This window comes from Lepidochelys kempii, chromosome 10 (genome assembly GCF_965140285.1).
Source record: "Lepidochelys kempii isolate rLepKem1 chromosome 10, rLepKem1.hap1, whole genome shotgun sequence".
Taxonomy (NCBI): Eukaryota; Metazoa; Chordata; order Testudines; family Cheloniidae; genus Lepidochelys; species Lepidochelys kempii.
Genome location: NC_136389.1, coordinates 23,158,012 through 23,183,815, shown reverse-complemented (window position 1 = coordinate 23,183,815; position 25,804 = coordinate 23,158,012). Strand labels below are relative to the sequence as shown.

The 25,804-nt window shown below is 41.3% G+C and overlaps 1 protein-coding gene across 2 annotated transcripts in view; it reads right to left on the bottom strand.

Moving 5' to 3' along the window:
• LITAF (lipopolysaccharide induced TNF factor) overlaps positions 1 to 24,132 on the bottom strand; it is a 25,063-nt gene extending 931 nt beyond the window's left edge. Inside the window, exons 1-5 of one of the 2 annotated variants that reach the window (XM_073362433.2) lie at positions 24,044 to 24,132; positions 11,484 to 11,622; positions 4,428 to 4,636; positions 2,975 to 3,131; positions 1 to 2,367 (exon numbers count right to left, since the gene is read on the bottom strand). The exon at positions 1 to 2,367 is cut by the window's left edge and continues 931 nt beyond it. In XM_073362433.2, coding sequence (XP_073218534.1) covers positions 2,259 to 2,367; positions 2,975 to 3,131; positions 4,428 to 4,620 — 459 coding nt within the window. In that variant the 5' untranslated portion in view covers positions 4,621 to 4,636; positions 11,484 to 11,622; positions 24,044 to 24,132 and the 3' untranslated portion in view covers positions 1 to 2,258. The remainder of the gene's footprint in view (positions 2,368 to 2,974; positions 3,132 to 4,427; positions 4,637 to 11,483; positions 11,623 to 24,043) is intronic. The other variant, XM_073362434.2, reaches the window with a different exon arrangement.
• Between the last annotated feature and the right edge of the window lie 1,672 nt (positions 24,133 to 25,804).

Sequence of the window (25,804 nt, the reverse complement as noted above, 5' to 3'; positions counted from 1 at the left end):
TGAGCTCAAGTTCCTCATGGGACAGCTCCTAGGTCTTGGCTATTAGCATGTTACATTCAATACAACCTGTGTGCAGAGCGTTAATATAAATTGGTATAATATTGCAAAACAAACAGCACAGAATAGGTGAATATATCCAGTACCAGTGGGAAACAGCAGGGAAAACTACTTTAAATGTGAAAATAGTCACAGTAAGGACACTGATCATATTTGGGGAAAGAAGAGTTATCTGAAACACTACAGAAAATTAAACTTACCCAACCACATGTTAAAAAGAAGATTTTATTAATTAGGGTGGCGTTGCTTATGCTGATGTAGCAAGCTTTGAAAATAAGTCTTATGGAAGAAATAAACAGTCAAATTGCAAAATGGAAAGCAGAATCTTCTATTTGGATTACAATACAAAAAATTTTCAATACTCGCATAAAACGGCTTTTCTGCTTTCCACAGAAGTCACCTCTACTGATGCTTTTTGGCACTGTGGGGTATTGCTATTGTCATCAAGCTTTGGTTTTCTTGAGTTAAGATAACCTATGCCTACAGATTGTGTATTACATGTGCTAACACCATAAATCCAGAGTGTAAAGTACATAAAATAGTTTCAGCTCTTTACCTCCATTATTCTGTTGTCAGGTAGCTGCTACTATGGTAAATTCTTGTGGTGCAGCTAACTATCAGACCTGAAACTTTTTCTAAATATAGAGGGAGCTCTTAAAACCACTTGCAAATTGAACCACAAAAAGAAATAAAAGTCAGCTATATATCTGTAGTACAATAGCCACTGAATTTCAATGTTAAAAGTTGTAATGTTTTGGGGGAAAGTTACCCCATTCCAAATATTTAGAGAGAGACTTTTTTTAAAAAAGAATTATAGTTGCAATATTTATTGTTTACACAGGTTAATACAACTTTACAATCATAGCTCATATTTAAACTCAACTTCTAATGTTGCATTTTTAGACAGAAGTTGTGTTCAACCAAATCGCAGCAAACACGTTTGAACCTTCAGTGGTGGAATTATGCTTTACTTTACACAAGGAGCAGCGTTAGGCTGCAGTTTCTATCAGACAGCTCTACCCCAATCATGAGAAGTGCTTCAACCTTCAGAGACTCAAACCTCAATTCCTGTGATCAGACTCTGGAAATTCTACCCATATTTCATTTTGGAAACGTCTCTTTGATTTGAAATATCACTATACAAGTCTTACCCACCTAGCACTCACTCAGTGAAACTTCTTAACAAAAGAAGTTACCTTCTCAATGAAACAATGTGATTATCAGATTACACCAATAGCAAGTAAAAAGATATTTTGTTTTGATTTTTTAAAAAAAACATTTATACAGATGGAACCCAAGCTTTATAAAACTAAAAGGCCCGAGGGGTTGTTTTTTTTTAGAATTTACCATTTGGCTCATGTAATTATATTATAGGAAAGACAACACTGATAGCCATGGCTCTATCAGCATTTCTATTAGAAAGCTATTTTCACAGATTTATAACTCAGCAGTAAAAAAAAAAAAAAAAAAAAATACACACATACATTTATAAAACAATCCTGCACAAAACACACTCTGTGCAGTGCTAAAGGTCTGACTGAACTCACAAACAGCAAGGAAACTGGGAGACCATGTTGAGAAGCCATCTGACATGGTAGCCTGAGCGGGCTGGATTTGGTAAAGCAGCCTACGGGAAAAGCCAAACTCCAGGCTATTTTTGGTTCTGTTTCTTTTAAAGGCAATTTTAAAAACAAATTTAAAGTGAATTTTAGTGCACGTAAAAGGTGCCAGATTGACTACTCTGGAGACAAGAGTCCTTTTTAGCCCCAGAATAGGACCATCATAGGCAGTCCCCTGCCAACCAGCTTCAATGCTTTTCCAGAGGCACCACTTGTAGGCGTGAGAAGGTAAGTTTGTCTGCATGCCAGTTCAGAGCTTGGTCTCTGTGACGCAGGTGCTAATCCACACGGGGGGCTTTCTAATATTAACCAGACCCACACCATCATCTATTTTGCATAAACCATAGAGAGACAACATTTGGTCACTATCAGCTTGAATAAGTGGCCTGTGAAGTGACCGACTATATATCCCGTTACCAGTCCTGAGTCTCCCTAAGCAGATTCTTATTAAAACAATATAGAGATATATATCTTGATCCATTCACAATGACAATGCACAGAGATCTTCATGAAGTTCAGAAAGAGCTTGAAAAGGTGCTGAACAATCTTGGACATCCATCTTCACTCAGTATTTGATATTGCCTACAAACGCTTGTAGGTACCAAGGAGGGCTTGGCAGCTTGGACAATAGTGATCCACATCCTGGAGGGCATCAACACAGAAGGGGACGAAACAGCAACCGGCTATGCACCTGCAAAGATAAAACAGCATGCTTCATTCTGCCGTTAATTCATGGCAAGTAACATTCTTCCCAGGTACCAAATGAAAATGGGATAGTGCAGCACTAGAAAGAGCAGTGCAGAGTTTGGCACTGTACTTCACTCTGTCTTTTAAGCAGGGCTTGTGAACCCTGCAGGGGTTCCATTGGTGAGAGCCACTGAGACCCTGAGGTGTCCTATTCACAGGAAGAGTAGCTAACCAAACCCAGCAGGTATGGAAAGACCATAAATCTACGGAAGCTGCTGACAGTTATGCCCAGGATATTCTTGTCCCTCGTGTTAAAGGTCAAAGGGATTCTGAATGATTGGTCACAGTGGGAGGGTTTGGGGTTTTTTTCGTCCTTTTTACATACATTCAGTGGAAACGTATTTCTGCATAATTAGCTTGTTTAAAAGGCTTTATGTTCATATTTTAATAAAAAGAAGACTGGGAGTTTCCTTCTCAGGCTGAGGGAGAGTAATAAAAGGCATAGGCTCCACCCCTTTTTGAGATCAGCTCCCCAGCTGTTCTTTGAACTATGGAAATGACATGGGTGGAGAGAATCACAAATGAGAGCATTACATATTATCTCAACATACCCCAGCAGACAGAGGCTGCCACATGACAGCCAGGTCAGCGCTCCTGCACTGTGCGAGAGACGTGTCACTATCATCTTGTTGCAGGAGGGGCAGCACATCTGAACTGGACGATCATAAAATGTTACCGGCTGCTGCACATACACAGTCTGAACTGTAACTGAGCAAACAAAGAGAAAGGCACTGTTTAAAAAAGGTGTAAAAAGAGAAAATTTCATGTCTAAACCAAAACCCTGTGCATTAAAATACAATCAGTGCTGAGGACACTATGAATTACAAGATAAAAGGAAACCACACTACTGCAATCGATGGAAAAGTATCATGATTTAGGAATAAACCTGGCTTCTAAGCAGTAGAAAGCCAGATGAGGCAGTTATAAGGGATACCTTGAAAACATGCGAGATTCACTCTCACAAATCCTGGGAGACAGGCCAGTCCTTGCCTACAGACAGCCCCCGCAAACTGAAGCAAATACTCACCAGCAACCACATACCACACAACAGAACCACTAACCCAGGAACCTATCCTTGCAACAAAGCCCGTTGCCAACTGTGCCCACATATCTATTCAGGGGACACCATCACAGGACCTAATAACATCAGCCACACTATCAGAGGCTTGTTCACCTGCACATCTACCAATGTGATATATGCCATCATGTGCCAGCAATGCCCCTCTGCCGTGTACATTGGTCAAACTGGACAGTCTCTACGTAAAAGAATAAATGGACACAAATCAGATGTCAAGAATTATAACATTCATAAACCAGTCGGAGAACACTTCAATCTCTCTGGTCACGTGATTACAGACATGAAAGTTGCGATATTACAACAGAAAAACCTCAAAACCAGACTCCAGCGAGAGACTGTTGAATTGGAATTCATTTGCAAATTGGATACAATTAACTTAGGCTTGAATAGAGACTGGGAGTGGCTGTCATTATGCAAGGTAACCTATTTCCCCTTGTTTTTTCCTACCCCCCCCCTTCAAACGTTCTTGTTAAACCCTGGATTTGTGCTGGAAATGGCCCAACTTGATTATCATATACTTTGTAAGGAGAGTGATCACTTTAGATAAGCTATTACCAGCAGGAGAGTGGGGTGGGGGGAGAGAAAACCTTTTGTAGTGGTAAACACCCATTTTTTCATGGTTTGTATGTATAAGAACATCTTCTGTATTTTCCACAGTATGCATCCGATGAAGTGAGCCCTAGCTCACAAAAGCTTATGCTCAAATAAATTGGTTAGTCTCTAAGGTGCCACAAGTACTCCTTTTCTTAATGCGAGATTCACTTCACTCTAGTTCCATGTAGTGTATATAGTGGGACAAATATGAAGTCTTGTGGCTAAGGAGGAATCTCTCTGCATCATGATTGCTACATGCCTGTATGGCACCTTGATTAGGACCCCAAGTGGAAACTACAGATATAAAACACTGAACAGTATTTCAGACTTACTTGGATTAGGAGCTGGAACAGGTTGTGAAAGATATGGAGGAGGATTCATACTCTTCATGTTCGGTCCATGCCCAGATTCCGGGGCAGGGTAAGGAGGGTAAGTGTTTATTCCTGTTGTCTCTTCATATGTAGGGGGTGCTGATGGGATTGGGTAGCCACTGGGAGCTGGTGGATGGGATGCTGGAGCAGACATTGTGTCTAAAACAAAGCTGGAAAACAGACAACGTACAAGCTATTCAGGGAACAGAAGTTACAGTGCAGGGTGCATTCAGATAACAAGTAAGAAGGTGGCTGGCTGGCAGACAAAACATTTTAATCAGAGTAGTAAGTCTGAGCAGAGTTTTTTTGTTTGTTGTCTTATTTTTAAAGATTTTTAAATTGTTCTTTCTAGTTTATATGGTGCCTCTCCTCATCTGAAAAACCCTATTTCCAGAATAATTTTACAGTTTTTCCCAGTCTTCCTTCTTTTTTAATTGAAGATGCTGTAAAAGGCAGATCCAGCATTTTTACTAACATAGCAGACTAGCAACCTGTCCCTTCCATCTCCTGTAGTTTCTCTTATTTGGAGCTCAAACCCTGCAGGGTACTACATGCCATCAACAACTGTTAACAATCAACCACCAAAGACATGCTTAGCACACTGGATTTAACTCAATCCCAGGGCTGCTTCATTAAAATCACGTTTAAAATATGATCCTTGACCTTTCATGGGTTTTCAATTTTACCACACTTGCTGTTTGCCAAAGCAAAGAGTTTTTCACTCAACCTATCTCCATCTCTTGGGTTTTGTACTGAAAACGATGATGAAATTGTAACAATCATATCCATAGGAACAGATGGTCATAAAAATAAATTTATGACATCAGTGTGGAATTGTTATTTCCCTGTACACACTAACACCCCCTCCCACACACACACACACACACACCCCTTCTTTTCATGCTGGCCTTACACTAAGGCTATGTCTACACTATTAGACCTTACAGCAGCACAGCTGCAGCTGTATGGCCTCTTGTTTAGCCGCACAGTCAGGAGAGAGCTCTCCTGCCAACATAATTAAACCACCCCCAATGAGCGGCGGTAGCTGTGTCGGCAGGAGACGCTCTCCCACCAACATAGTGCTGTCCACACTGACCCTTCTGTTGGTGAAACATGTATCGGTTGGGGTGTGTTTTTTCTCCACACCTCTAACCAATAAACAGTTTTGCCTATGAAAGTGCTAGTGTAGACAAAGCCTAAATTTTAAGAGTCTTCCCTCTTCTCCTCCCAAAGATTTCTGAAGATTCATCGATTACACCAAACATCCCAGCTATAACAGCCTTCTAGTCTATATTTGTTCCGAGTCGCTGTACTGAGTGTCTACACTGAAGCACTGCAGCACTGTAGTAATTTAAGTTGAGCCATAGGCCAAGTTGCACAAACACTTAATTTGATTTCAAGAAGGGGAAAGGATGAGAGACAGGGCTTTGTAGCATCTTTGTGTGGCCAAGGATTTTTCCATTTCCTGCCGAATGTGTGTGTGGATAAACTATTTTTCATTCAGCTCTATCAAACTATAATTTAAGAATTTTACACTTGTGTTTTTTGAGGGAAACAGTTTTATATGGAATATTTCAAAAGTTGATAATTTATTCAGGTGGTCCAGAAATTAAGGCCCCAATCCAGAACAAGCTCCATGGAGACAGATCCCTGTGCCCACACAGAGCTCACTGCTAGATTGGGGCCTAAAACTATTTGAAATCCCAATGGCCTCATACAACTGACTGCTGCTAAGAGACTTTCCTACCTCTGAAACTGGTGAGTCAGATAATCAGATGTTAACTGAAAAAAGTCGATAAAGCAGCTGACATTAATACAAACCATGATTAGATGCTAATTAGAACTCTGAGCTCATGGCAACAGTTTCAACAGCACTTTTTCAATATTCCATTTTAGCTCGAACTAGACTGGGCTGTCACATGGATTACTAATACAGTCTACCAATGCTCAGCACTACTTAGACATTGCATGTAAGTTCAAGGACATCAATGACACGTAAAGATTTTTTAAATTTTCCCTTTTTTCTTAAAGGCCAGGAAGGCCTAAAGCAACTACACATACTTTAAATGCTTCAAAATCCAGAAGTGGGAGCGGAAGCTTGATTGTGAGAAACGAAGATGAAGGTAAGTGGGAGTGCATAGGAAGGATAGGGAGAGGTTTTAATTAACTGCTGTTCAATATCAAGCCAACTCAAGCCATGTTAAAATCAGATCCTATATAACCTTCCTGAATTAGAACAACATTTTAAAAGCTATTTGTATTTTGGGGGGGGAAGCTTATTATCTAAAAAGAGCACACAAAGAGTGTCTCTCCGGAGAGAAGAAAAATAAACACCAGTTTTGGTTTGAACAAACCCTTAACAGGAACAAGGCCCCCTTATTCCAGAATAAGAGAGTGTTCACATATGGAGTTGCTCAGGAACAGCTCTTCCTTCATGTGTAAATGCACACCAATGACATTTAAGTGTCATGTTCTTATTCTGTTTACTGTTGCCCATTACTGGGGCTTTAGATACATAAACAGAATTTGCTCCCCCTTTAGTCTTTCAGGGGCCTTGTCTATATTCAGCGTTGGATTAAAAAGTTTAAAAATTGCTTTGGTTTAAAAGAATATAATAAAAAACTTGTGAAAAACCCTGACTGTGCACTCAATTTGATTCAAACCTTCTAGCAAATGGGCTTCATTTTAAAAAAAAAAAAAAAAAGTATCCACCCACTGTTGTGAACAGTGTTGCAGTGGTTTTATTAACAGATTTAATTAAACAAAAAGCCACACATCTTTAGTTAAACCAATGTATTTTTGAATGCTTGCCTACTGCAACAAAAAATAAATATCATGGTAGTAAAAACTGATACGAATAAAGTTTGAAGGGACAGACAATAAACAGAACAAAATCTGATGGCCTCAAGATAGGCATCCATTTCTTGGGGTTTATTCATTAAGCTTGACTTAGATGGAAGCTGGACATTATGATTTTCTCTATCGTTGCTGTTCACCAGTTCACATGGCCTCATATCAATAAAAGCATTCATCAGTTTCACATGGACGTGGTATAACACGTCTGGATATGCTACAAAACATGTGGTATAGCAGGTCTTTAGTAGGTCAGGTAGGTGCAACTGAGAAATCTCAAAGCCCATACATTCCTCAGAAAATAATCTTGCAGATCCTATAGCAGGGGTGGGCAAACTTTTTGGCCCAAGGGACACATCTGGGTATGGAAATTGTATTGTGGGCCATGAATGCTCAAGAAAATGGGGTTGAGGTGCAGGCTCTGGGGTGGGGCAGGGGATGAGGAGTTTGGGGTGCAGGAGGGTGCTCCAGGCTGCGCCCAAGGGGTTCAGAGGGTGGGAGGGGCAGGGGGTCAGGCTCTGGGGGGCACTTACCTCAAGCAGCTCCCGGAAGCAGCAGCATGTCCCCCCTCCAGCTCCTATGTGGAGGCACATGCTGCCCTGTCTGCAGGCACCGCCCCTGCAGCTCCCATTGGCCACGGTTCCCAGCCAATGGGAGCTGTGGGGGTGGTGCTTGGGGCGGGGGCAGTGTGTGGAGCCCCCTGGCTGCCCCTATGCATAGCAGCCCAAGGGGGGACATGCTACTGCTTCTGGGAGCCACGCAGAATGGGGCAAGACCCCTACCCTGCTCCCCGGCTGGAGCACCGAAGTGGAGCAAACCCCAAACCCTGCTCCCCAACGGGAGCTTGAGGGCCTGATTAAAATGTCAGGAGGGCTGGATGCAGCCCCGGGCTGTAGTTTGCCCACCCGTCCTATAGCATATGTTGAAAGCCAATAACTAGAAGCAATACCTTGAAATTTAGGACCTCAATATTTGAGGAAACTGAACTGGGTGGCTGGTCAATTTATCTGGAAGTTTTTCCATTTCATTAATACTCAGTTTCAGATTTATTTTAAGTTTTAACATTGTCCTGTGTGATATATTCTATTAGTTGATTTTTCTAATATTTGGTCAAACACTTGCAGATCCTGAGTCCTCTTCAAAACCCACATAAAGAGTCTGTACACCTGCAGTAACCTAACTCAGTCAAGGCAATATGGTCCCTTTTACATGGCCAGCCAACTGTGTGACTTTTGGAAGTGAGATTGCCTTCAAACTCAGTGATCAATTTAACCCAATGCTCATAAACACAAAATGGTGTTAACACAATTCATTGAGATACATTATCAGGATATAAACCAAACAAGCTACCAATTAGCTACCTAAGGATTAACAGTATGCTTCATCCAGAGATAATGCTAAATACTTGGCTTTTATGAAGGGCATTTTATCCAAAGGTCTTAGAGTGCTTTTACAAACATTACATCTCATAGCACCTGTGACATGTATTATAGTCATTTTACAAATAGGTAAATTGAGGCTCTAAGTAGTACAGATATGCCCACACTTAATTCAGATCTTGCGTTTATTTGATCGAAACCATAGGGACAAAACTATCTGTGTTACAAATAATTCAGCCTCCTTATATTGATCAAGCTACAGGAAGTTGGTAATTAAATTCTGGCTAAAATTCTGCACAAGATAGATGCAACAGCCCAAGAAAATCCAAGCGATAATACACAATCAGAAGTTGCACTGTTCAGATGCTATAATTATGTAGCATAACAGAGCCCAGATGAAGTAATATAGGGATTTTTTTAAAAGTGGATCAGGTTTGTAAGAGATTTGATATCACCAACCTCAAGATAAAAATATATGGTGAACAAGCAAATTAATATACCCTGACTGTGGATACTCTATACAGCTTCCCTTTCTGTATTATCATAGCACCTAGAGGCCTCCAAGCCATGGACCTAGATTCAACAAAGTCTGATTCCAGGTGCTTAGCCAGTGACTACCACCAGCTCAGTGGTTTGACTTTCTTTAAAAGATCAGCAGCAATCATGCACTGCTTAATACTTTATTTAAATTTTAATAGATTATAGCACACCACATAGGGCAAGAAAAATATTTACACTAGCAAAAACCTGCAATAAGAGAACTAAAGACATTGTTCTCAAAGTCATTGCTGATGAAAGTGGAAACATGCGCAATGAGAACCAGATTAAGGAACAGTGGACAAGTTACTTTAAAAGGTTATGTATGAAGAGACTCCTGCCGATGATAAAACCAAACTAGGGTCTGGTGGCATCAGTCCTAGGAGAAGACATTGCAGAGGCATGGAGCAACATGAAAAATAAGAAAACTCTCGTCCCTGGTGGCATACCAGTTGTAGTAGAAGTTCTTGCAGCAAGTAGTGAACACATTTACAACTGTTTAATATCATAAGGACTGAAGATGCCTGGTGAAAAATATTAGAGAACAAGAGACATACAAGACTGTGGTAACACCACATCATGATCTCATGAGCCAGACGATGAAGATCTGGAATAAAGTTATTGAGAAGAGACTATGAAGAGAAGCGAGATCAGTGACAATGAGTTTGGATACGTAACAGGCAAGTCAATAATGGATGCTATTTTTGCATTAAGATTGGTTGTGAAAGAACAGAGAAAAAAGAGGAAAACCCTGCATATAGCATTCAATCTTGAAAACACATATGACCTCATTCTGAGGGAAGTCATCTGATGGTGTACGAGGATGAAACGGATGCCTGAAGACTATATCGGACATGTACACGGGTGCTTTCACCATAGTTAAAAAAACATGTGGAGAAACTGAACAGTTACTAATAAGAGTTGGAGTACATCAAGGCTTGGCACTAAGCCCATTTTTGTTCACATTGGTGTGCAACACCCTTACAGAAAACATCAAGAGTGGCACCTTGATGCCGATGATGTAGGGTTCATGGGGGGGGAAGCAAAAAGGAAAGGGAAGAAGAATTAGAGATGCAGGTGTATACTTGAAAAAAAATGGCACAAGAACTAACAGAAATAAAAAAAAAAAAAAAAAAAAAAAGAGTATATGGTCTGTAGATTCGATAATACCCACCAGGAAGACCATGAGAGTAAGTCATGGGGAGGGAGGGAGGGAGGGAGCAGCCATTACCAGAAAGCATAGAAGTTTAAGTACCTATGTTCCATAGTATACAATAATGGTGAACTCAATGACAAACTTACGAGCAGCAGAGGAAAGGCATGAACTAAATGGAAAGAAGTAATAGAAGAATGCCTATCAAACTGAAAAGAAAGATTTACAAGACAGTAATTAGGCCTGCACTTTGGTATGACTCTGAATGCTGGGCACTGAGGAAGAGACAGGATCAGATCTGGAGTACAGTGGAAATGCTAAGATAGATGCCTAGGGTTACAAGGATGTACTATGTTCAGAACAAACATTAGGGGAAGTGTGAAGGTGGTACCGATTATAGAAAAGCTGAGGGAATCCAGGGTTGGATGATTTGGGCATGTGAAAAGACAAAGAATAAATAGAAAACAGGCTGTTATACTGAGAAGAGAAGGTTGGAAGACCTAAAACTAGATGGATGTCATTCGAAAGGAAACTGTAGAGTTTCCAAGGAACAGACTAGAACGGAGAAGAACTCAAAGAGATGACCCTATGTGGATTGGATTAATGACAGAAGAATAAATTACACTAAGATTATGCATTAACATAGGTTTACATTTTTAAAATATATTTGAAATCATGACAACCTATTTAGTTTAAATAAGGATATTTTCTATAAAAAGATTAATTTTTAATGCCCCAACAAATGTCCCAATGTTTTACTCACGTTTCCATTCATTCACCCAAAACATTTTACATTTATATACCATAGCTTAGATCTTGGAACTCAACATGCTTTTACTGCTATTTACATATAACATATCACGGACATTCACCCATTTGTGGAGCGAACAGCAACAGTAAAAACATTGCCCAAGTTTGAAAAGCAGAAGAAATTTTGGCCAGAAACACCATGGTAAGCCCCGATTTAGAAGTGCCATGAGATCTTAAGCATCATTCAGAGCAGGCAGAACTTGAGTTTCTAGCAGCATTTTAATGGACTGAGAGTTGGGATATATGAAGTGAGCCATTCATTTAATTCAAAGAGAAATTGCTTACCTGAAAGAAATAAGCAGGCTCAGTGATGAATGGATGGCAGAGGTTGAAATAGAACTTGAGAGTCCTGTCTCCTAGTCCTCAAAAAAGCTCTTTCCGTATAATGATTCAGATAGCAACGGTAGTGGTGAAAGGCAATAGACTATATAAATGGCAAAGGACAGAGGCAGCAGTTGAAAGATACCAGTTAAGTACAGTGCCCCACAGAGCTATTTTTAAGTTGTGTATGCAAATAATTAAGCTACATTAAACGATCCAAAACCAGAATATACAAAAATATTCTAACAGTAGCATACAGACTAAATGTAAGACTGGATCTACTTTCACACTGACGCAGACAGTTCTCTTCCACTTTAATACATTTTATACACATATGCCTTTATATCAGTAGCACAAAATAACGGACAAACTGTAGCTCCTTTGTGCAGGCTATCACGTCTCCTCAGCTTCCAATCTATGGAACCATGGCTAGGAGGCAAGGGCCAAAGATTCTGGCCTCCGTCCCTCCATAATTGTCTGTAGTCTCCCTCCCCTGGTCACAGTGCTATTGACTCACTACACCCAAATATGCTGTGTTACTTGGTGGAGATGAATCACTGAGCGCTCAGTGGAGAGTTAGTAGGGCAGCATAAAATCCACCTACTTCAACTTTCCTCGTTAATTGTATTTTAGGAATCATAACTACTCAGTTCTGCTCCGGCTCCCCAGCCCTACCCATTTTCCCCCAGGCCCAGATTCCTCCATGTCTTTTGAAGAGGGAAAAGACCATTTATGGGGAGGAGGCATCATCCCTTTAAGTCTTTCCACCCAGACAGGCTCCCACTACAGATTTGTTCCTCTGCACAGCACAGAAGTCACTGAACTGAGGGGTAAGCCAGGCGGTTAAACCACAACACCAATGAGTAGCTCCACTCAAACTAAAAGTTTCAGAGTAACAGCCGTGTTAGTCTGTATTCGCAAAAAGAAAAGGAGGACTTGTGGCACCTTAGAGACTAACCAATTTATTTGAGCATAAGCTATAGCTCACGAAAGCTTATGCTCAAATAAATTGGTTAGTCTCTAAGGTGCCACAAGTACTCCTTTTCTTCAAACTAAAAGTGACGCTCATTCCGATTAGCTACTACATTACACATAAACAACTGAATGTCAAGTAACAAATCCTACTCCAGCGAGTGACAAAGATACTCCTCTTCCATGACAAGTATGAATGGAGGTTGTGAAACTTTCATAACCATACTCAAGCCTGGTGATGATGCATCTGTGGCTGGAAACAGTTTGAAACAATTCAAAACCAGACAAATCCTGAGTCGTTATGATTCTCCTTCCCGCAAAATAAGGTGGTATTTTCAGCTGAGTTAGGTTGGAGGTTTGAATTCATGCAAACCCAGAATCTCAAAGCAAGTTCCCAGGATACAAACCCATGCAATTTTAAACCAAGAACAGGGTTCAAATTCACATCCTAATCTGAAACTGCTGACTTTAACAAGCGAGAGATTCTGCTGGCCACACCTCACAGAAATGTAAGCCACCTGGTTACACAATTTAGTTGTCTAGCTACTGGAGACATTAAAACCTTTAGGGGAAAATTATCCCAAAAGAGCCATAACTTATTAACTAAGCATTTATTGCTGAAGTCCAGATTCTGTCAACATTTCCACCAGATCAAGTGTATCAAGGATTTACAACAGATACAAAAAGTCCTCAGGATAAAACTTGGAAACTATAAGTTGGCTGAAAGGCATCTGTGCACAGTGGAGTGAAACTCAGCAACAGTATGCTTAGATAAACATACAAATTAAAAATACTTTGTGTGCACGCTTAACAATTAAAAAGCCCTCTGAATCCTCATTAAAGTGGAGAGGTAGGCCTTGTCTACATAGTTTTTGTAACATTAACTACATGCATTTATCTTGATTAAGAAAAGGTGTCGGTTTTGTATTTTAAGTTGCTAACCTGAACTAGTTCTAAGTTGTAAAATCCTAGTGGAGAACAAAGCAAAGGGTATGATCACTCAGGGAGAGAGGGAGGAGGAGATACACAACATAGATACAGTTTAAGTGGCACAGGAACCATAAAGACAAGGCTTAACATGTCTGAAACAATGGCTCTGCTGTAATCTATGCTCACCCCTAAAATACAGCATGACCAGTTAATTCCAACGTTAGCCTGTGGCGTTGTCTTCACTAAAAAGCCTGGTGGTAGGCTAGTTTTTACCATGACCTGCTAACACACATGACTACAAACTGCCTTGTCCACACTTGGGCTTAGTCTACACTTAACCATTAGTGCCACATGGCTACATATACATCAGTCAAGGGTGTGGGGAAACCAGCTCCCCACACACACACACCCCAGACCAACACAGCTATGCCAACCTTACGCCGCACTGTGGACACAGCTAGGTTGACATAAGCATTCCATTCTTTGGGGAAGTGGTGTTCCTACACTGACAGAAAAACCTCTTCTCTTGGTATAGACGGTGCTTACGCTATGGGATTGTGCCCACACAGCCATGCCAGAATAGTCTCCGTACTGTACACATGGCTTAAGATTTTACTATGTATTAGTAACCATGTGAGCCAACACATGGTAAAGAAACTCTCCTTATGCAGCGGATGCACACTGCACCTTACCAGGGTTTCTTAATCATGTTTGGCTGAATTGACAGAGACAGTCTCACTGGAAAAACAAAACAAAACAAAACACCCTTTTTTGTCTGTGAAGACAGGACTCAAATGTGTACTGTGGGGAGCCAACAGCAAAGTGGGAGAAAGAAATCAGGAAGTGCAGAGGTGCATACAAATACTGATTGTAGTAGAAGCCAAAAGCTGAAAGAGACAGGGTTAGTTTCAGGACTGGGAGGAACAGGTCAGAAGTAGAAAGGAAGAACTGAGTCATTGACTTAACCTTTAATCCATAATTATTGTTTGGACTGGTTTCAGTCTGTATATATTTAAACAATTACATGGTATACAATGATTCAACAACACAATTCAATAGCTGGAAAGAGGATAATAAATTATTTATGAATAACTTTTAAAAAATCCCAATAAACAGTTCATGGACAAATAAGTGGCTAAAGGATTTTTGTCAGATTACAGCAATATTTATATTTTAAATGTCTTTTTACATTTTAAAATATTAAAATTGACGCAACCTTTAAAAAAGTCTCCATTATTTATGGGTTAGGGGTTGTTTGTGTTTTTACTTAAAACAGCAACTTTTGTTTATAGACTATTTCACTTCCTGCTCTTGTCTTACACAATGCTGCAATGTTTGGATGTAGATATTCCCCCGTGCTGTGTTTGCAAGTCAAACAAAAAATTGGGTTCTATGAAGTTTTTTTAAAAAAAAGTTCTGTTATGTATTTTTAGAAAAATTACATAAGCCTAATGTACTAATTATCAATCTTGAAGGGGCACAGTCACAATCACCAACTACTACTGTAATTACATCGGTAAGAGGAAAAATGCCAGCTTATTTTGTCGGAGTTATGCCAGAGATATACTGGACCATAGTGTGTAAAAGTTGATTTGACCAAAGATTACACTGCTATCAAAATATGGATGATTAAAAACAAGCTAAAGCCTGTATTTCTTAAATCATTGGTCTCTGTGTACAATAATATTTAGCCTCTGTTTGAGAGCAGACATGTAACTTGCTTTGTGTCTGTGCATAACTGGAGTGAAGCCTTTTACATAAGGCTAGGAGAATATTCTCCTATGATCATTAATTTTGTTGTTGCTCTCAGGTATAGGAACGCAGATCAGAGACTTGCTGCTGATGGCAGGGTATAGAAAACAACAACAATCTCTCTTTGTGAAAAAGACCAATTTTCATACAGTTTCCCGCTCTCCTGTAATAAGGTCCAATTCAAAATTCTGATTTTATTAAATTTCTTTTCTACATGTCTTTGCATGAAACTGACAACTTTGTGGAGTTGTTGGGTTGGTTTTTTAAAAACACTTCTCAGAAAGCAGTCGGAGGACTACACCTCCTTTACAGAAGTCTATGCATTTCACTTGTGAACAGTTCACCAGATCTAGCTGTTAATCAAACATGCAGCTCAAGAGAAACTGAATACACACAGTCTAGTTTGTTAAGAGGAATGCTTGCAAACATGCCAGTTAAAAAAATAAGTGACAAAAACAAAATGAGGCATCTGCTTAATGTTGTGTCTTACATACGGTTTGGAAGAGACGACATATTATGACATGCAGGGAACAGTAACAGGCACCTCTGCTGAACCTAGGATAGGCTGGCAATAGTCTGCCTGGTGTGTTCAGATCTGTTTAAGATTCTCCCATTAATGCAAGAACAAAAGGTCAGACTAGTTGATCATGATGGACCCTTCTAACCTTACAGTCTGTAAGTCTATGAGCATAAAAAGCTGCTTTTTCAGATTGTGTAAAATAAGTGTACTTCCCCTAGGGAAAACTCTCCCCATTTGAAAATCCATTAGAGCCAATGGCCCTCTGCTCCAGACCACAGTACTTGATTCAATATGGGCCAGCCATCTTGAAATTCCCTCTCTGTATTTTAAGGTTAAGCTGGTGCAATTTAAAATCAGGAAAAGAAGATACTTTTGTTCATTACGCTTCAGAAAAGTTCCTTTTGTGTATTTTAATATCCAGGCTCCCCTAGTGGACTTTTGCTTAAATGTTTTATTTGTTGCATTAAAAAAGGCAAGCCACAGACTCGAATTCCCCAGGAATATCTGTCTTGCTGTGTGTATCATACAGAAACTCAAGTACACATAATGGTGTAAAGGAATTTGGCCTGTACAGATCATTGCACGTTTGTTAAACAGGAAGAAAAGTTGTGAGAGGGACTGTTTTGTTTGGGGGGAGGGGCAGGGGCATGGTATTTCCTACCCTAGGAAAAACGCACCGCGAGAACACTGGTGGAATCTTTAAACTACACACACCCAGCCAGGAAATCCTAACTGGAAGGAAACAGAAGCTGTGGCCAGGTGAACTTTACTAGAAGGAAACAAAAGGCATGGTGAATGAGTCAGAAAGAACTCATGTAGAATTTCTCCCACAGGAACAGTAGTGAAGATAATCTCTTAGTAAGATGGAGGTGTGGAACACGAACTCCAAAATCCAAAGCCCAAAAAAAGCAGGGAGGGGGCATATATAGGCTTAAACACTATGGCCAGATTCACTTTACACCGACACTGGTGTAAGTTAAGATTTACTGTTGAAGTCAACTGAGTTGCATTGGCATAAAAGTTTAGTGTGCTAGAAAAAATCCAGCCTTTAGACTTAGTGGGTCCAGTTCTCCTGTCACTTGCATTAGTTAGGAATCACACATGGTGCACAAGTGGGATGGAGTGTACCCTGATCTGGCCAGCTAAGAATTCCCCCCCGCCCCGGGGGTGGGGAAGCTCTCTGGTGGAGCAGAGCCAGTGTAGTTGGCCCAGTCACCACCCCCTCACTTATTCTCAGTATAGACAGAGCTGATGGCATTCAGACTGTACCCAGCTAGTACAAAGTCATAAGGTCCATTGCCAGCTAGCATAAGTTTAGTACCTCCCAGACTACTCTAACCTATACCAGGGCACTGTAAATTGGCCCTGATAATCCGGAAGCTGTGCCGTCTATTAGCCAATTACATTAGTACGGGGACACACATGGAAACATGGGACAGTGGCGATTCTGGGCCCGTGCACGGATGCCAAGAGGAAATACAATTTCATAACTGGACCTAAATTTTTTCAAGATTTCACAAGAGGAAATACAAACAATATTCAGCATGACCTAATTTAAATGTACACAACAGCAAAAAAACACAACCACCAACCAATTACAAGCAAGGAGTTCGGAGTGAGACAGATACTAATACTTCACCTGATACTGGAATTAGTTTTTGATACTTACATTTTCCTGAGCAAGAATCAAGCCCCTTCATATTAAATCTCAGGTTCCAAACTAGAAAGCAGACTAAGGCTTCGTTACGTACTCTGTGAAAGCTAAGGCAAATGACTTCCAAGTGGATATTTTGACAAACTACACTTCCCACAAGCATCTTTCAAGCAACTTTCTTAAAGAGCAACATGATTTGGGACAAGCAATGAAGTCTGGGAAGAATTAATGTTCTGTATCAAACAACAGTAAGTGTCACATGCTGTCACAATCAGAAAAAGAAGCTTTTGATTTTAAAATGATCTACTAGTATTCTGTCACCAGTTCAGACATCTTCATCCATGAGTTACTTTGCACTTAGATAGGCTTTTTATCAGAGGATCTCAAAATAAATACTTTATCATTAAATCTCACAGCATTTGCCTGTGGTAAATAAGCAATAGATAGAGATCTTTCATCCACCACTGGCATGTAATGCAGCAATTTCACAGCTTATGTCAACATTAAAAGCGTAGACAAAAGCAAAGATAATCTTAATCCAATTGAAACAGCAGGGGAGAAATGTAATTACCCAAATTGGAATTCTGCCAACACAAGTGATAAAAACATCCTTTGAATAGTTACCATGGCATCTTTATATGTAAAAGGTCCTTGCCACTTATTATTGTGTCATATGAAAAAGGGTCCTTCTCTGCAGTTCAGTGCCTGCTGGCACAATACTGGGACAGTGGGAGGATTTGCCATCTATTGTGCTGCCACCACCACTTCCATAGGAAACATGATCTGTGGAGGTCTCCCAGACATGACCTTTGGAGGTCTCCCAGGGCCAGCACAACCCTGCTTGGCTCATAAGATCTGACACCATCCTAGCACATGGCTCCTGAAGTTGGACTGAGTTTGCAGACTGAAGTGTTAAATTGGAAACAACGATTTTGTGGAAGATTTTTGTTTGTTTTAAATAAACTATTTGCTTTCTTCAAGCTTCTGGAGCAGGATTCAGGAGGAATTTAAAGTATTGCTTTAGTATTTTCCTTATGTCTACATACCCATCTCTCAAGCCAGATCTCCTCAATAAGTTAAAGATGTCTAAACATATTTTGGCACAGTGTAGAAAGGGTTGAGCAAATAAAAAGTATTTCATGCTTTCATGTTTGGCTTATGTTAGAGAAGCTCTCAAGTAATGCAAATTATGCCAATGATTTATCATGCAAATTTATCTGGCAATTATGGAACTCCATTCACTTCCAAGGATAAGAAATTCTCTAAAACATTCCTGATTACTTGCTCTTGTGGGAGAGTTCAGCAAAATAGGAATATTTAAGAGAAATTCTATATTTATCTGTAACAAGTTTGCTCCCTTAACTTGGTTATACAGGATAATGTACCCAACTGCAGCAGTGGAAGAATGATAGCACGCCAGCATACATCACTCAGGATAGTACCACTAGTCAGTTTTCTTCTTTTAATAAACTGTGAGAGAAAGGCTTATTAAGGAAAGTGGTTTTGTATTTGCTCCAGGTAAGCATTTACAGTAGTGTCTTTTCTTAGAAATGCCACATGTGCCAACCTCAGACAGCAGTAGATAAAACTTCAGATACAGCTGTTGTTACAGTATCTACAGTGTAAGAACAGATATACAGTATTAGTTTTTGGTATTACAGACACACACCCCCCCCCAACATGCTAGAGATAGATGATGGTTTCTACTCCATAGAGCTCACAATCTAAAAGACAAATAGGGAAAAAAAAGACTAATTAAGTGAAAAATGACAAGCAAAGGGGCCAAGGTGATTGGCCACATCTCCATACTACTATGTTTTTGATAATGGAATGTGTGTTTTGTAGATTTTCCCCAACTGCCTACAAGAATTGAGTTGATTAAATAATAGCATGGTTGCAGGGTATCATGGCAGAAATGAGTCTGCATTCATATCCCTCCTGAAGGGAAGGTAGTCAACTTCCAGACCAGTACATGTAAGTACCGAGCCTGGTCTACATTAAAAACTTAGGTCAGTATAAGTACTGTGCTCATGTGTGTAAATAAATCCACACCTGAGTGCTGTAACTATGCCAGCCTCACTGAAGCATAGATGCAGACAGGTCAACAGAAGAATGCTTCCTTCAACCTAACTACCATTGCTCAGAAAGACAGAGTTCCTACAGTGACGGAAAACCCCCTTCTATTGCTATAGTCCGCATACACTCTACAGGGGCATAGCTATGGCACTGCAACACCTGTAGACATGGCCTCAGAGTCTGTACAAACCCTGGACTACTGTTCTCTTCACCATAGAAGCAAAAAGTTCCCGATGACTAAAATGAAAAGCTGCACATTTACTGTACTTTTACCAGCTGTCCCCAATCACTGCTATTTTTACAGCATAGTGGCATTAGTATTCTTGAGCCTGTAACCATAATGCGCTAGGATTCCTAATTACTATTAAACAAGAAGAAAAGGAGTACTTATGGCACCTTAGAGACTAACAAATTTATTTGAGCTAGTTATGCGACCCCCGAGCATGCACAAATAAATTGGTTAGTCTCTAAGGTGCCACAAGTACTCCTTTTCTTTTTGCAAATACAGACTAACACGGCTGCTACTCTGAAACCTATTAAACAAGAGGGGATGTATTTCTTTTCATGCTCTCAACTATCTCCCAGTACTGCAACCTTTCATTAATGGGGATATTTTAAATAAAAGTTAACAGCAACACTAGTGTCTTCCAGGACAAGAGAATAAAGCAGATAATCTACCATAATCACTTTTAAAGATATCAATTTTTTTTAACACAGTTCTAGTTTTACAGAATTAATCCAATAGGACCAAAAAATAACTTCTGCTAAGACCATTGGAAGAAAGCATTTACTTGTACTTTTATTGTGTGAAATTCAGCTTCAGAAATAGAATGAATTTAAGTTTGCTATGGGAGTATGCCGGAAGAGATTGTTCTTATATGCAAAATTAAAAAAAAACTCTACCCTTTAACAGACTCCAAAATACTAACTGGTCAAGAATATCCTCCAAACATGTGTAGTTACTGGTTGCCCACATACATTCTCCTGTTGCTTTAATTGAACATCGTATTCCTCACTTCTTGTGCCTAAGCTGTTTGGGGTTGCTGGCTCTGTTACAATACCTGCCACTTTTCATCTAGTCACGCTGGTGTATTCTAGTAATGGGTGTCAGTTTTCTTGTATGTGTACGTAGTTCTGTAAAGTACTCTGTGGTATTTACTGACAGTACATGCCATCTTTCACAGGCCTCACTTTTTTTCTGGCTTTTCAAGGCTGCTTTGTTTTTGAAGTATAGATGATTTAAGCTATTTTATTTTTGTCACCTCTCTCTGGTAACAGACAGTATCCAACATCAATCCTTATGTTATCAGTTTTTTCCAGTCAACTCACAAATTCCCATAACAGACCTATAAAAACATCAGCACTGCATATAGTATATAATCTTCAAATACATACAATGCACTATTACAGAGGAAAAGCGAAAGCTGTCACCAGTAGTGTACAATAGCATCTTGCTAATAGGTCTTCTTTTAGATGACAAATTAAAACTATGAGTAATCTGTTACTGCATATATTTTTCCATGAACCTGTACCTCAGAACAAAGGTAGACAATTGGTTAGTCTCTAAGGTGCCACAAGTACTCCTTTTCTTTTTACTATTTTGAGGGACAAAGAAAAAGAAATAACTCATCTGTACACTTGGTGGTAGGGTTGCCATCTTTTAGGTACAAAAAGCAGGGACATTCAGGATGATCCTGAGTCCATAAAACTAGGCAGCTTGCAGTGTGTACTCAGCACCCCTACAGATTTCCTGGAACAGCTACCTCAAAAGGGGATGATCCTGGGAAAACCTGGATAGGGGCAACCCTCCTTGGTGAGCAAGAACCCAGAAGAGACTGACCTAGGAAAAACAAGGAATTTTGATCCTAAGCCAACCTGTCCAATACAAACTGGGATCTCAAATCTGTCCTAGAAGAAAAATGATTGTCCTTCCCTCATGTATAATATCCTGATATGATCTGCCTAGCACTTGTGTAGCAAAATATACCAAAACTGCTGCTCTGTCTCTTCTCCATTAATGAGGCCATGCTGTTGTTGGGAAAGTGCATTTGGCTAATTGTGCGTGCACTCCATCCACACAGCACAGCATGAGACACAACTGCTCTAAGGAAACTGAGACAAGAAGTCATTATTTTGACCAAACAGCAAGACTGCACTGGTATGCCACTGCACCCAGAATTTTTAAGTGAAAAGCAGAAGTAATTAAATATATCATTTGTCCAGACCAAGTTTTTGGTTGTCTGAACAATAAGATCTTTCCTAGTTTAATTTTTTCCTATTGTTTTCATAGAAATTTTTAAAATTAGAGTAGCGCAGATTCCTCAAAAGTTTATTGGAGAATAAAGGCTCTATCATGTATGATGCCAAGTTTCTTCCAGAAGCTGATCAGAACTTTGAAATAAGGGGTCCTAGGAAAGAAGGTTTTACAACTGACATAATGGGAATTATATTCTGGTTTACATTTTTCTTCAATAAAACTTCACAAGCAAAAAAATATTTTAAATAAATGATCAATGTTCACCCTTGAATTTTTTTAAAGAACTTTCTGTTTCTTAAAACTAGCTCTGTTATAGGCTGACAAGATTTAACATTAGATGTTGGAGTGACAGTGTCATTTTAAAATAAAATTGTGTCTTTTCATAAGACCTGGCAGCATAAGTTTTGAGAAAATAGCTGAACATTTAACAAACAATGTATATCTTAGCTCCCAGAATTTGTGGTCATGGCTGCAGATCATCTGAGAATTTTTTGTAAACTCTTAATTTTAATATCCAGCTAGACCACCTCCAAAACCTAGCTGGAGACAGATCTGGGTGGCACTCTATCTGCAAAGAGGCCACACCACTTTGGGATTTGCCAGGAGGATAAAGAATTTGAATATAATTGGCTAAGTGCTGAAGCTATTAATTTTGTCTACACATGGACACTCGGGAAAGTTAAGCTTCAGTTAAAAATTAATTGAAGGTGTGAATTTAAAGTGCATTAGTTAAATTGCATTAAACTCATGTGTGGATACTCTCATTCAGAAAAGTGATTTCAGTCCACTAATGAAAGTGAACTAAGGCCACTAATGAATGAAAGCTTCCACCCAGGGGTTTCATGTGCTTTTGGTTCAACTTTCCTACATTATCCTGTGTAGATACGCCCTTTCACTTTTGATCATTTGTAACAGTGTGTTCCACTGCCATCAGTTTTAGGGATGGTTTATCCGAGGAACTTAATTCAGCATAGACTAGGGTGTGAATTTCAGATCGAATAACTAATCCCAATTAACTCTTTAGGAATAGTTAATTCAGAGTAACTCTAAGTATATACAAACCCACAGAAGAGCTCATGTCAAAATTTCACTTGCCAGCATTAAATGTTTTTTAACTAAACATTAAAAAGTTTTAAACAAATGCAGTAACCAAGTATTACAATACGTCCCCAAAAATACAGGTTTACAGCTCCAGAGCTAACAAACATAAAGATGAGGAAAGACAATTGAGTGACTCTGCAAAATTACAAATCTATAGAAAACAGACACTTTGCAACTGCAGAAGCTAGGTTGGGCAAACTGGGTTACTAAGCATCCTCAAATTTTGGTTTCACTTCAGAGAAACATTTTTTCGGGGTTTCAGAGTAGCAGCCGTGTTAGTCTGTATTCGCAAAAAGAAAAGGAGTACTTGTGGCACCTCAGAGACTAACAAATGTATTTGAGCATAAGCTTTCGTGAGCTACAGCTCACTTCATCGGATTTCACAAATTCCAAGCAGCTCGATCCCAGGCTATGCCCTTGGAAGTCACACGATAGAAACACCATCCGATCAGCCCACTTTACTTGAAAAGGGATACAAGCCGCAGATAAAGAACTGAAAGGTTGCGTTAGATACAATTGTACTTCCTCATGTACCCCTCTAGTCCCTTACAGCTTATGGAGTCGCTTTTTCTTTACACTGGTGGGAGGAACTGGGGCCTTCACTGTTCAAACCGATTTCTCTAGAGATTTAAACCACCCCACTGAGGCAGCACAGAACGCGTCTGGAAACGTGGCTAGGAGCCGTGGGCCGCCCCGTTCAGAAGGGGAAGTCGCTGCCTGGCCGGGGAGCCCGGGGACGGAACGTGGCGGAGGGAGGGGGGTGGATGGCTGCAGCCCCCCCCCCCGCCCCTGCCGGGGTCGGTTTCACGCAGTCCCACATGGCTCAGTTTATGCGCTGTGTCCAGCGGGCTCTGCTGCGGGGCACGGTGCTGGGGGGAGAGGAGCACCGAGCGCTAAAGGCGGGCGCAGGCGGGCGCAGGCGGGCACCCCCCCCGGGATCCTCGTGGGAAGCAGAGAAAGAGCAAGGAGGCTGCGCCCGGGTCAGCCCCGGCTCGGAGCAGCAGGGCTCGCTGCGGCCGATCTCCGAGCGGGCCCAAGGAGGGCCCCTGCCCAGCGCCCCAGGCTGCCCCCTCAGCAGAGGGAAGGGGCGCCGGGCTCCTGCACAAGCCCAGCCCGGGACAGCCGGGCAGCCCGAGCCGCGGCCAGCCCCGAGGGCCGCTCCCTCCGCCCCCCATGGAGGGGCCCGAGGTAGCGCAGGACCTCGAGCAGCCCGTCCCCGCACCGCCGCCCGAGCCCACGCCCGCAGGCAGCGCCGCCCTTACCTCCTGCGCGGGGACTGGGGGCCGCCTGCTGCCCGGGCTGAGCTGGACCCGCTGTACTCCCGGCCCGAGTTTGCGGCTTCCCTGCGCCTGGACTGGCGGAGACAAAACTACACCCTCCCGGGCCGCTCCTCGCCCCCGCCCCTTCTTCCCGGCCCGGCGCGGCACTCGCCTCCCCCGCCTCGCAGCTAGGGTGGGGAGCCGGGCTCCGGGGAGTTAATGAGCGGCCCCGCCCCAGCGAGTGACCCTCCCCGCCTTGGCCTGTGCCCCCTAGCACCGCAGCCCGGGGTCGCTCCCCCTTTCCCTACCGCACCCTCCCCACCCTTCAGCTGGGAACGAGCTCACCAGCTCAGGGCTCAGTGGGCCACATGAAAACCCCGCCCCATCTCCGCCAGCAGTCACACGTCGGCTCTGGGCTAGCCTAGGAGCCAGCCCAGAGCCTAACCCGAGCAGCTGCGTCTTAAGCTAAAGACTTTTATCAACTACACGAATACATCTATATCTATCGCTAGCTGTTCTGGGCAGACCACAAGAGCAGTCTGCTGTCCCATCGCCTGGCAAGATAGGTTTTTGAGAGCCAGTGCCTTCGAGTTAATAACCGGAAACAAAGACATAGGGGTATTGAAGGTAAGATAAGGGTTTAAAAATATTAAGCTCCTGGAGAGTAAAAATTCAGGTGTCTGAAACACAAGTTGTAATGGAACATACCGTTCTAAACAAAAGAATTTACTTTGTCAGGAAAAAAACGCCAACCCAGCACTATCAAGAGGACCTTGGAGTTGGAGTTCCTTGCAGATCAGCTTTTTCCTAAACTTCGAAAGTCAAAACAACAAGATCTACAAGTTACTGTATCAGCAGAACCAGCTATTAAGTTTTATATGCAAAACACAAAGATAATTTGAACAAGAGGAAAATTCCTTCTCCAATTTTGTAATGTTTTACTTTTTAACAGGCACAATTATTCAGCAATAAACTATTCCCATCATCAGGCAAATGTAGGTAATTACAGAGTATATCATTCCTGTAAAGGTTCCAATTGCTTTGTGCCAAAGAGGAACATTTTGATGCCTGGATGAAACAGCCTGTTACTCGCATGAGGCTTCAGTGCAAATCCATGCCAGAGCCAGGAGCAGAATTTTAGTAGACTGTAAGACTACTTTCATTCAAATAAGTAACAACACATCTTCTGAACAATAAACTTCTCTATCAGATTCTTCTGTTGAAGTGCCAATAGTAGCTATGCTATTCCAGGTTTTGTATTCATCAGACTAAGCAGATGCTGACCTGGTCAGTACTTGATACACAAACACACACATTGCTGCAGGTAAATGGTATTGGTAATTCATAGTCTACAGGACCGATCATGGGATTAGCAAATATGTCACGGGTGGCCAAATTTACTGGCCCACTGAGCCACATATGACAATCTTCAGAAGTTCAAGCCAGGATACATATGCCAGGAGTTGGGCTTCAGCCCTGCTCCTGCTGAAGCCCCAAACCCTGGCAAGTGCACCCCAAGATCCCCTTCCCACTGGCAGAAGCCCCTACCACACCACCCCGCTGTAATGCAGAGGTCCTGAGCTTTCTGCCCCACCCAAGTCTGGTAGGTGAAGAATGGGGGAGGGGCGGGAACATGAGGAGCTCTGCGAACACTTTAATGGTAAAAGAGCTGCATGTGGCCCGCAAGCCACAGTTTGGCCACCCCTGAAAAATGTATTCCTGAGTTTTAATCCTGCTCTGAACTGTTGTGGTTGTTATGCATTC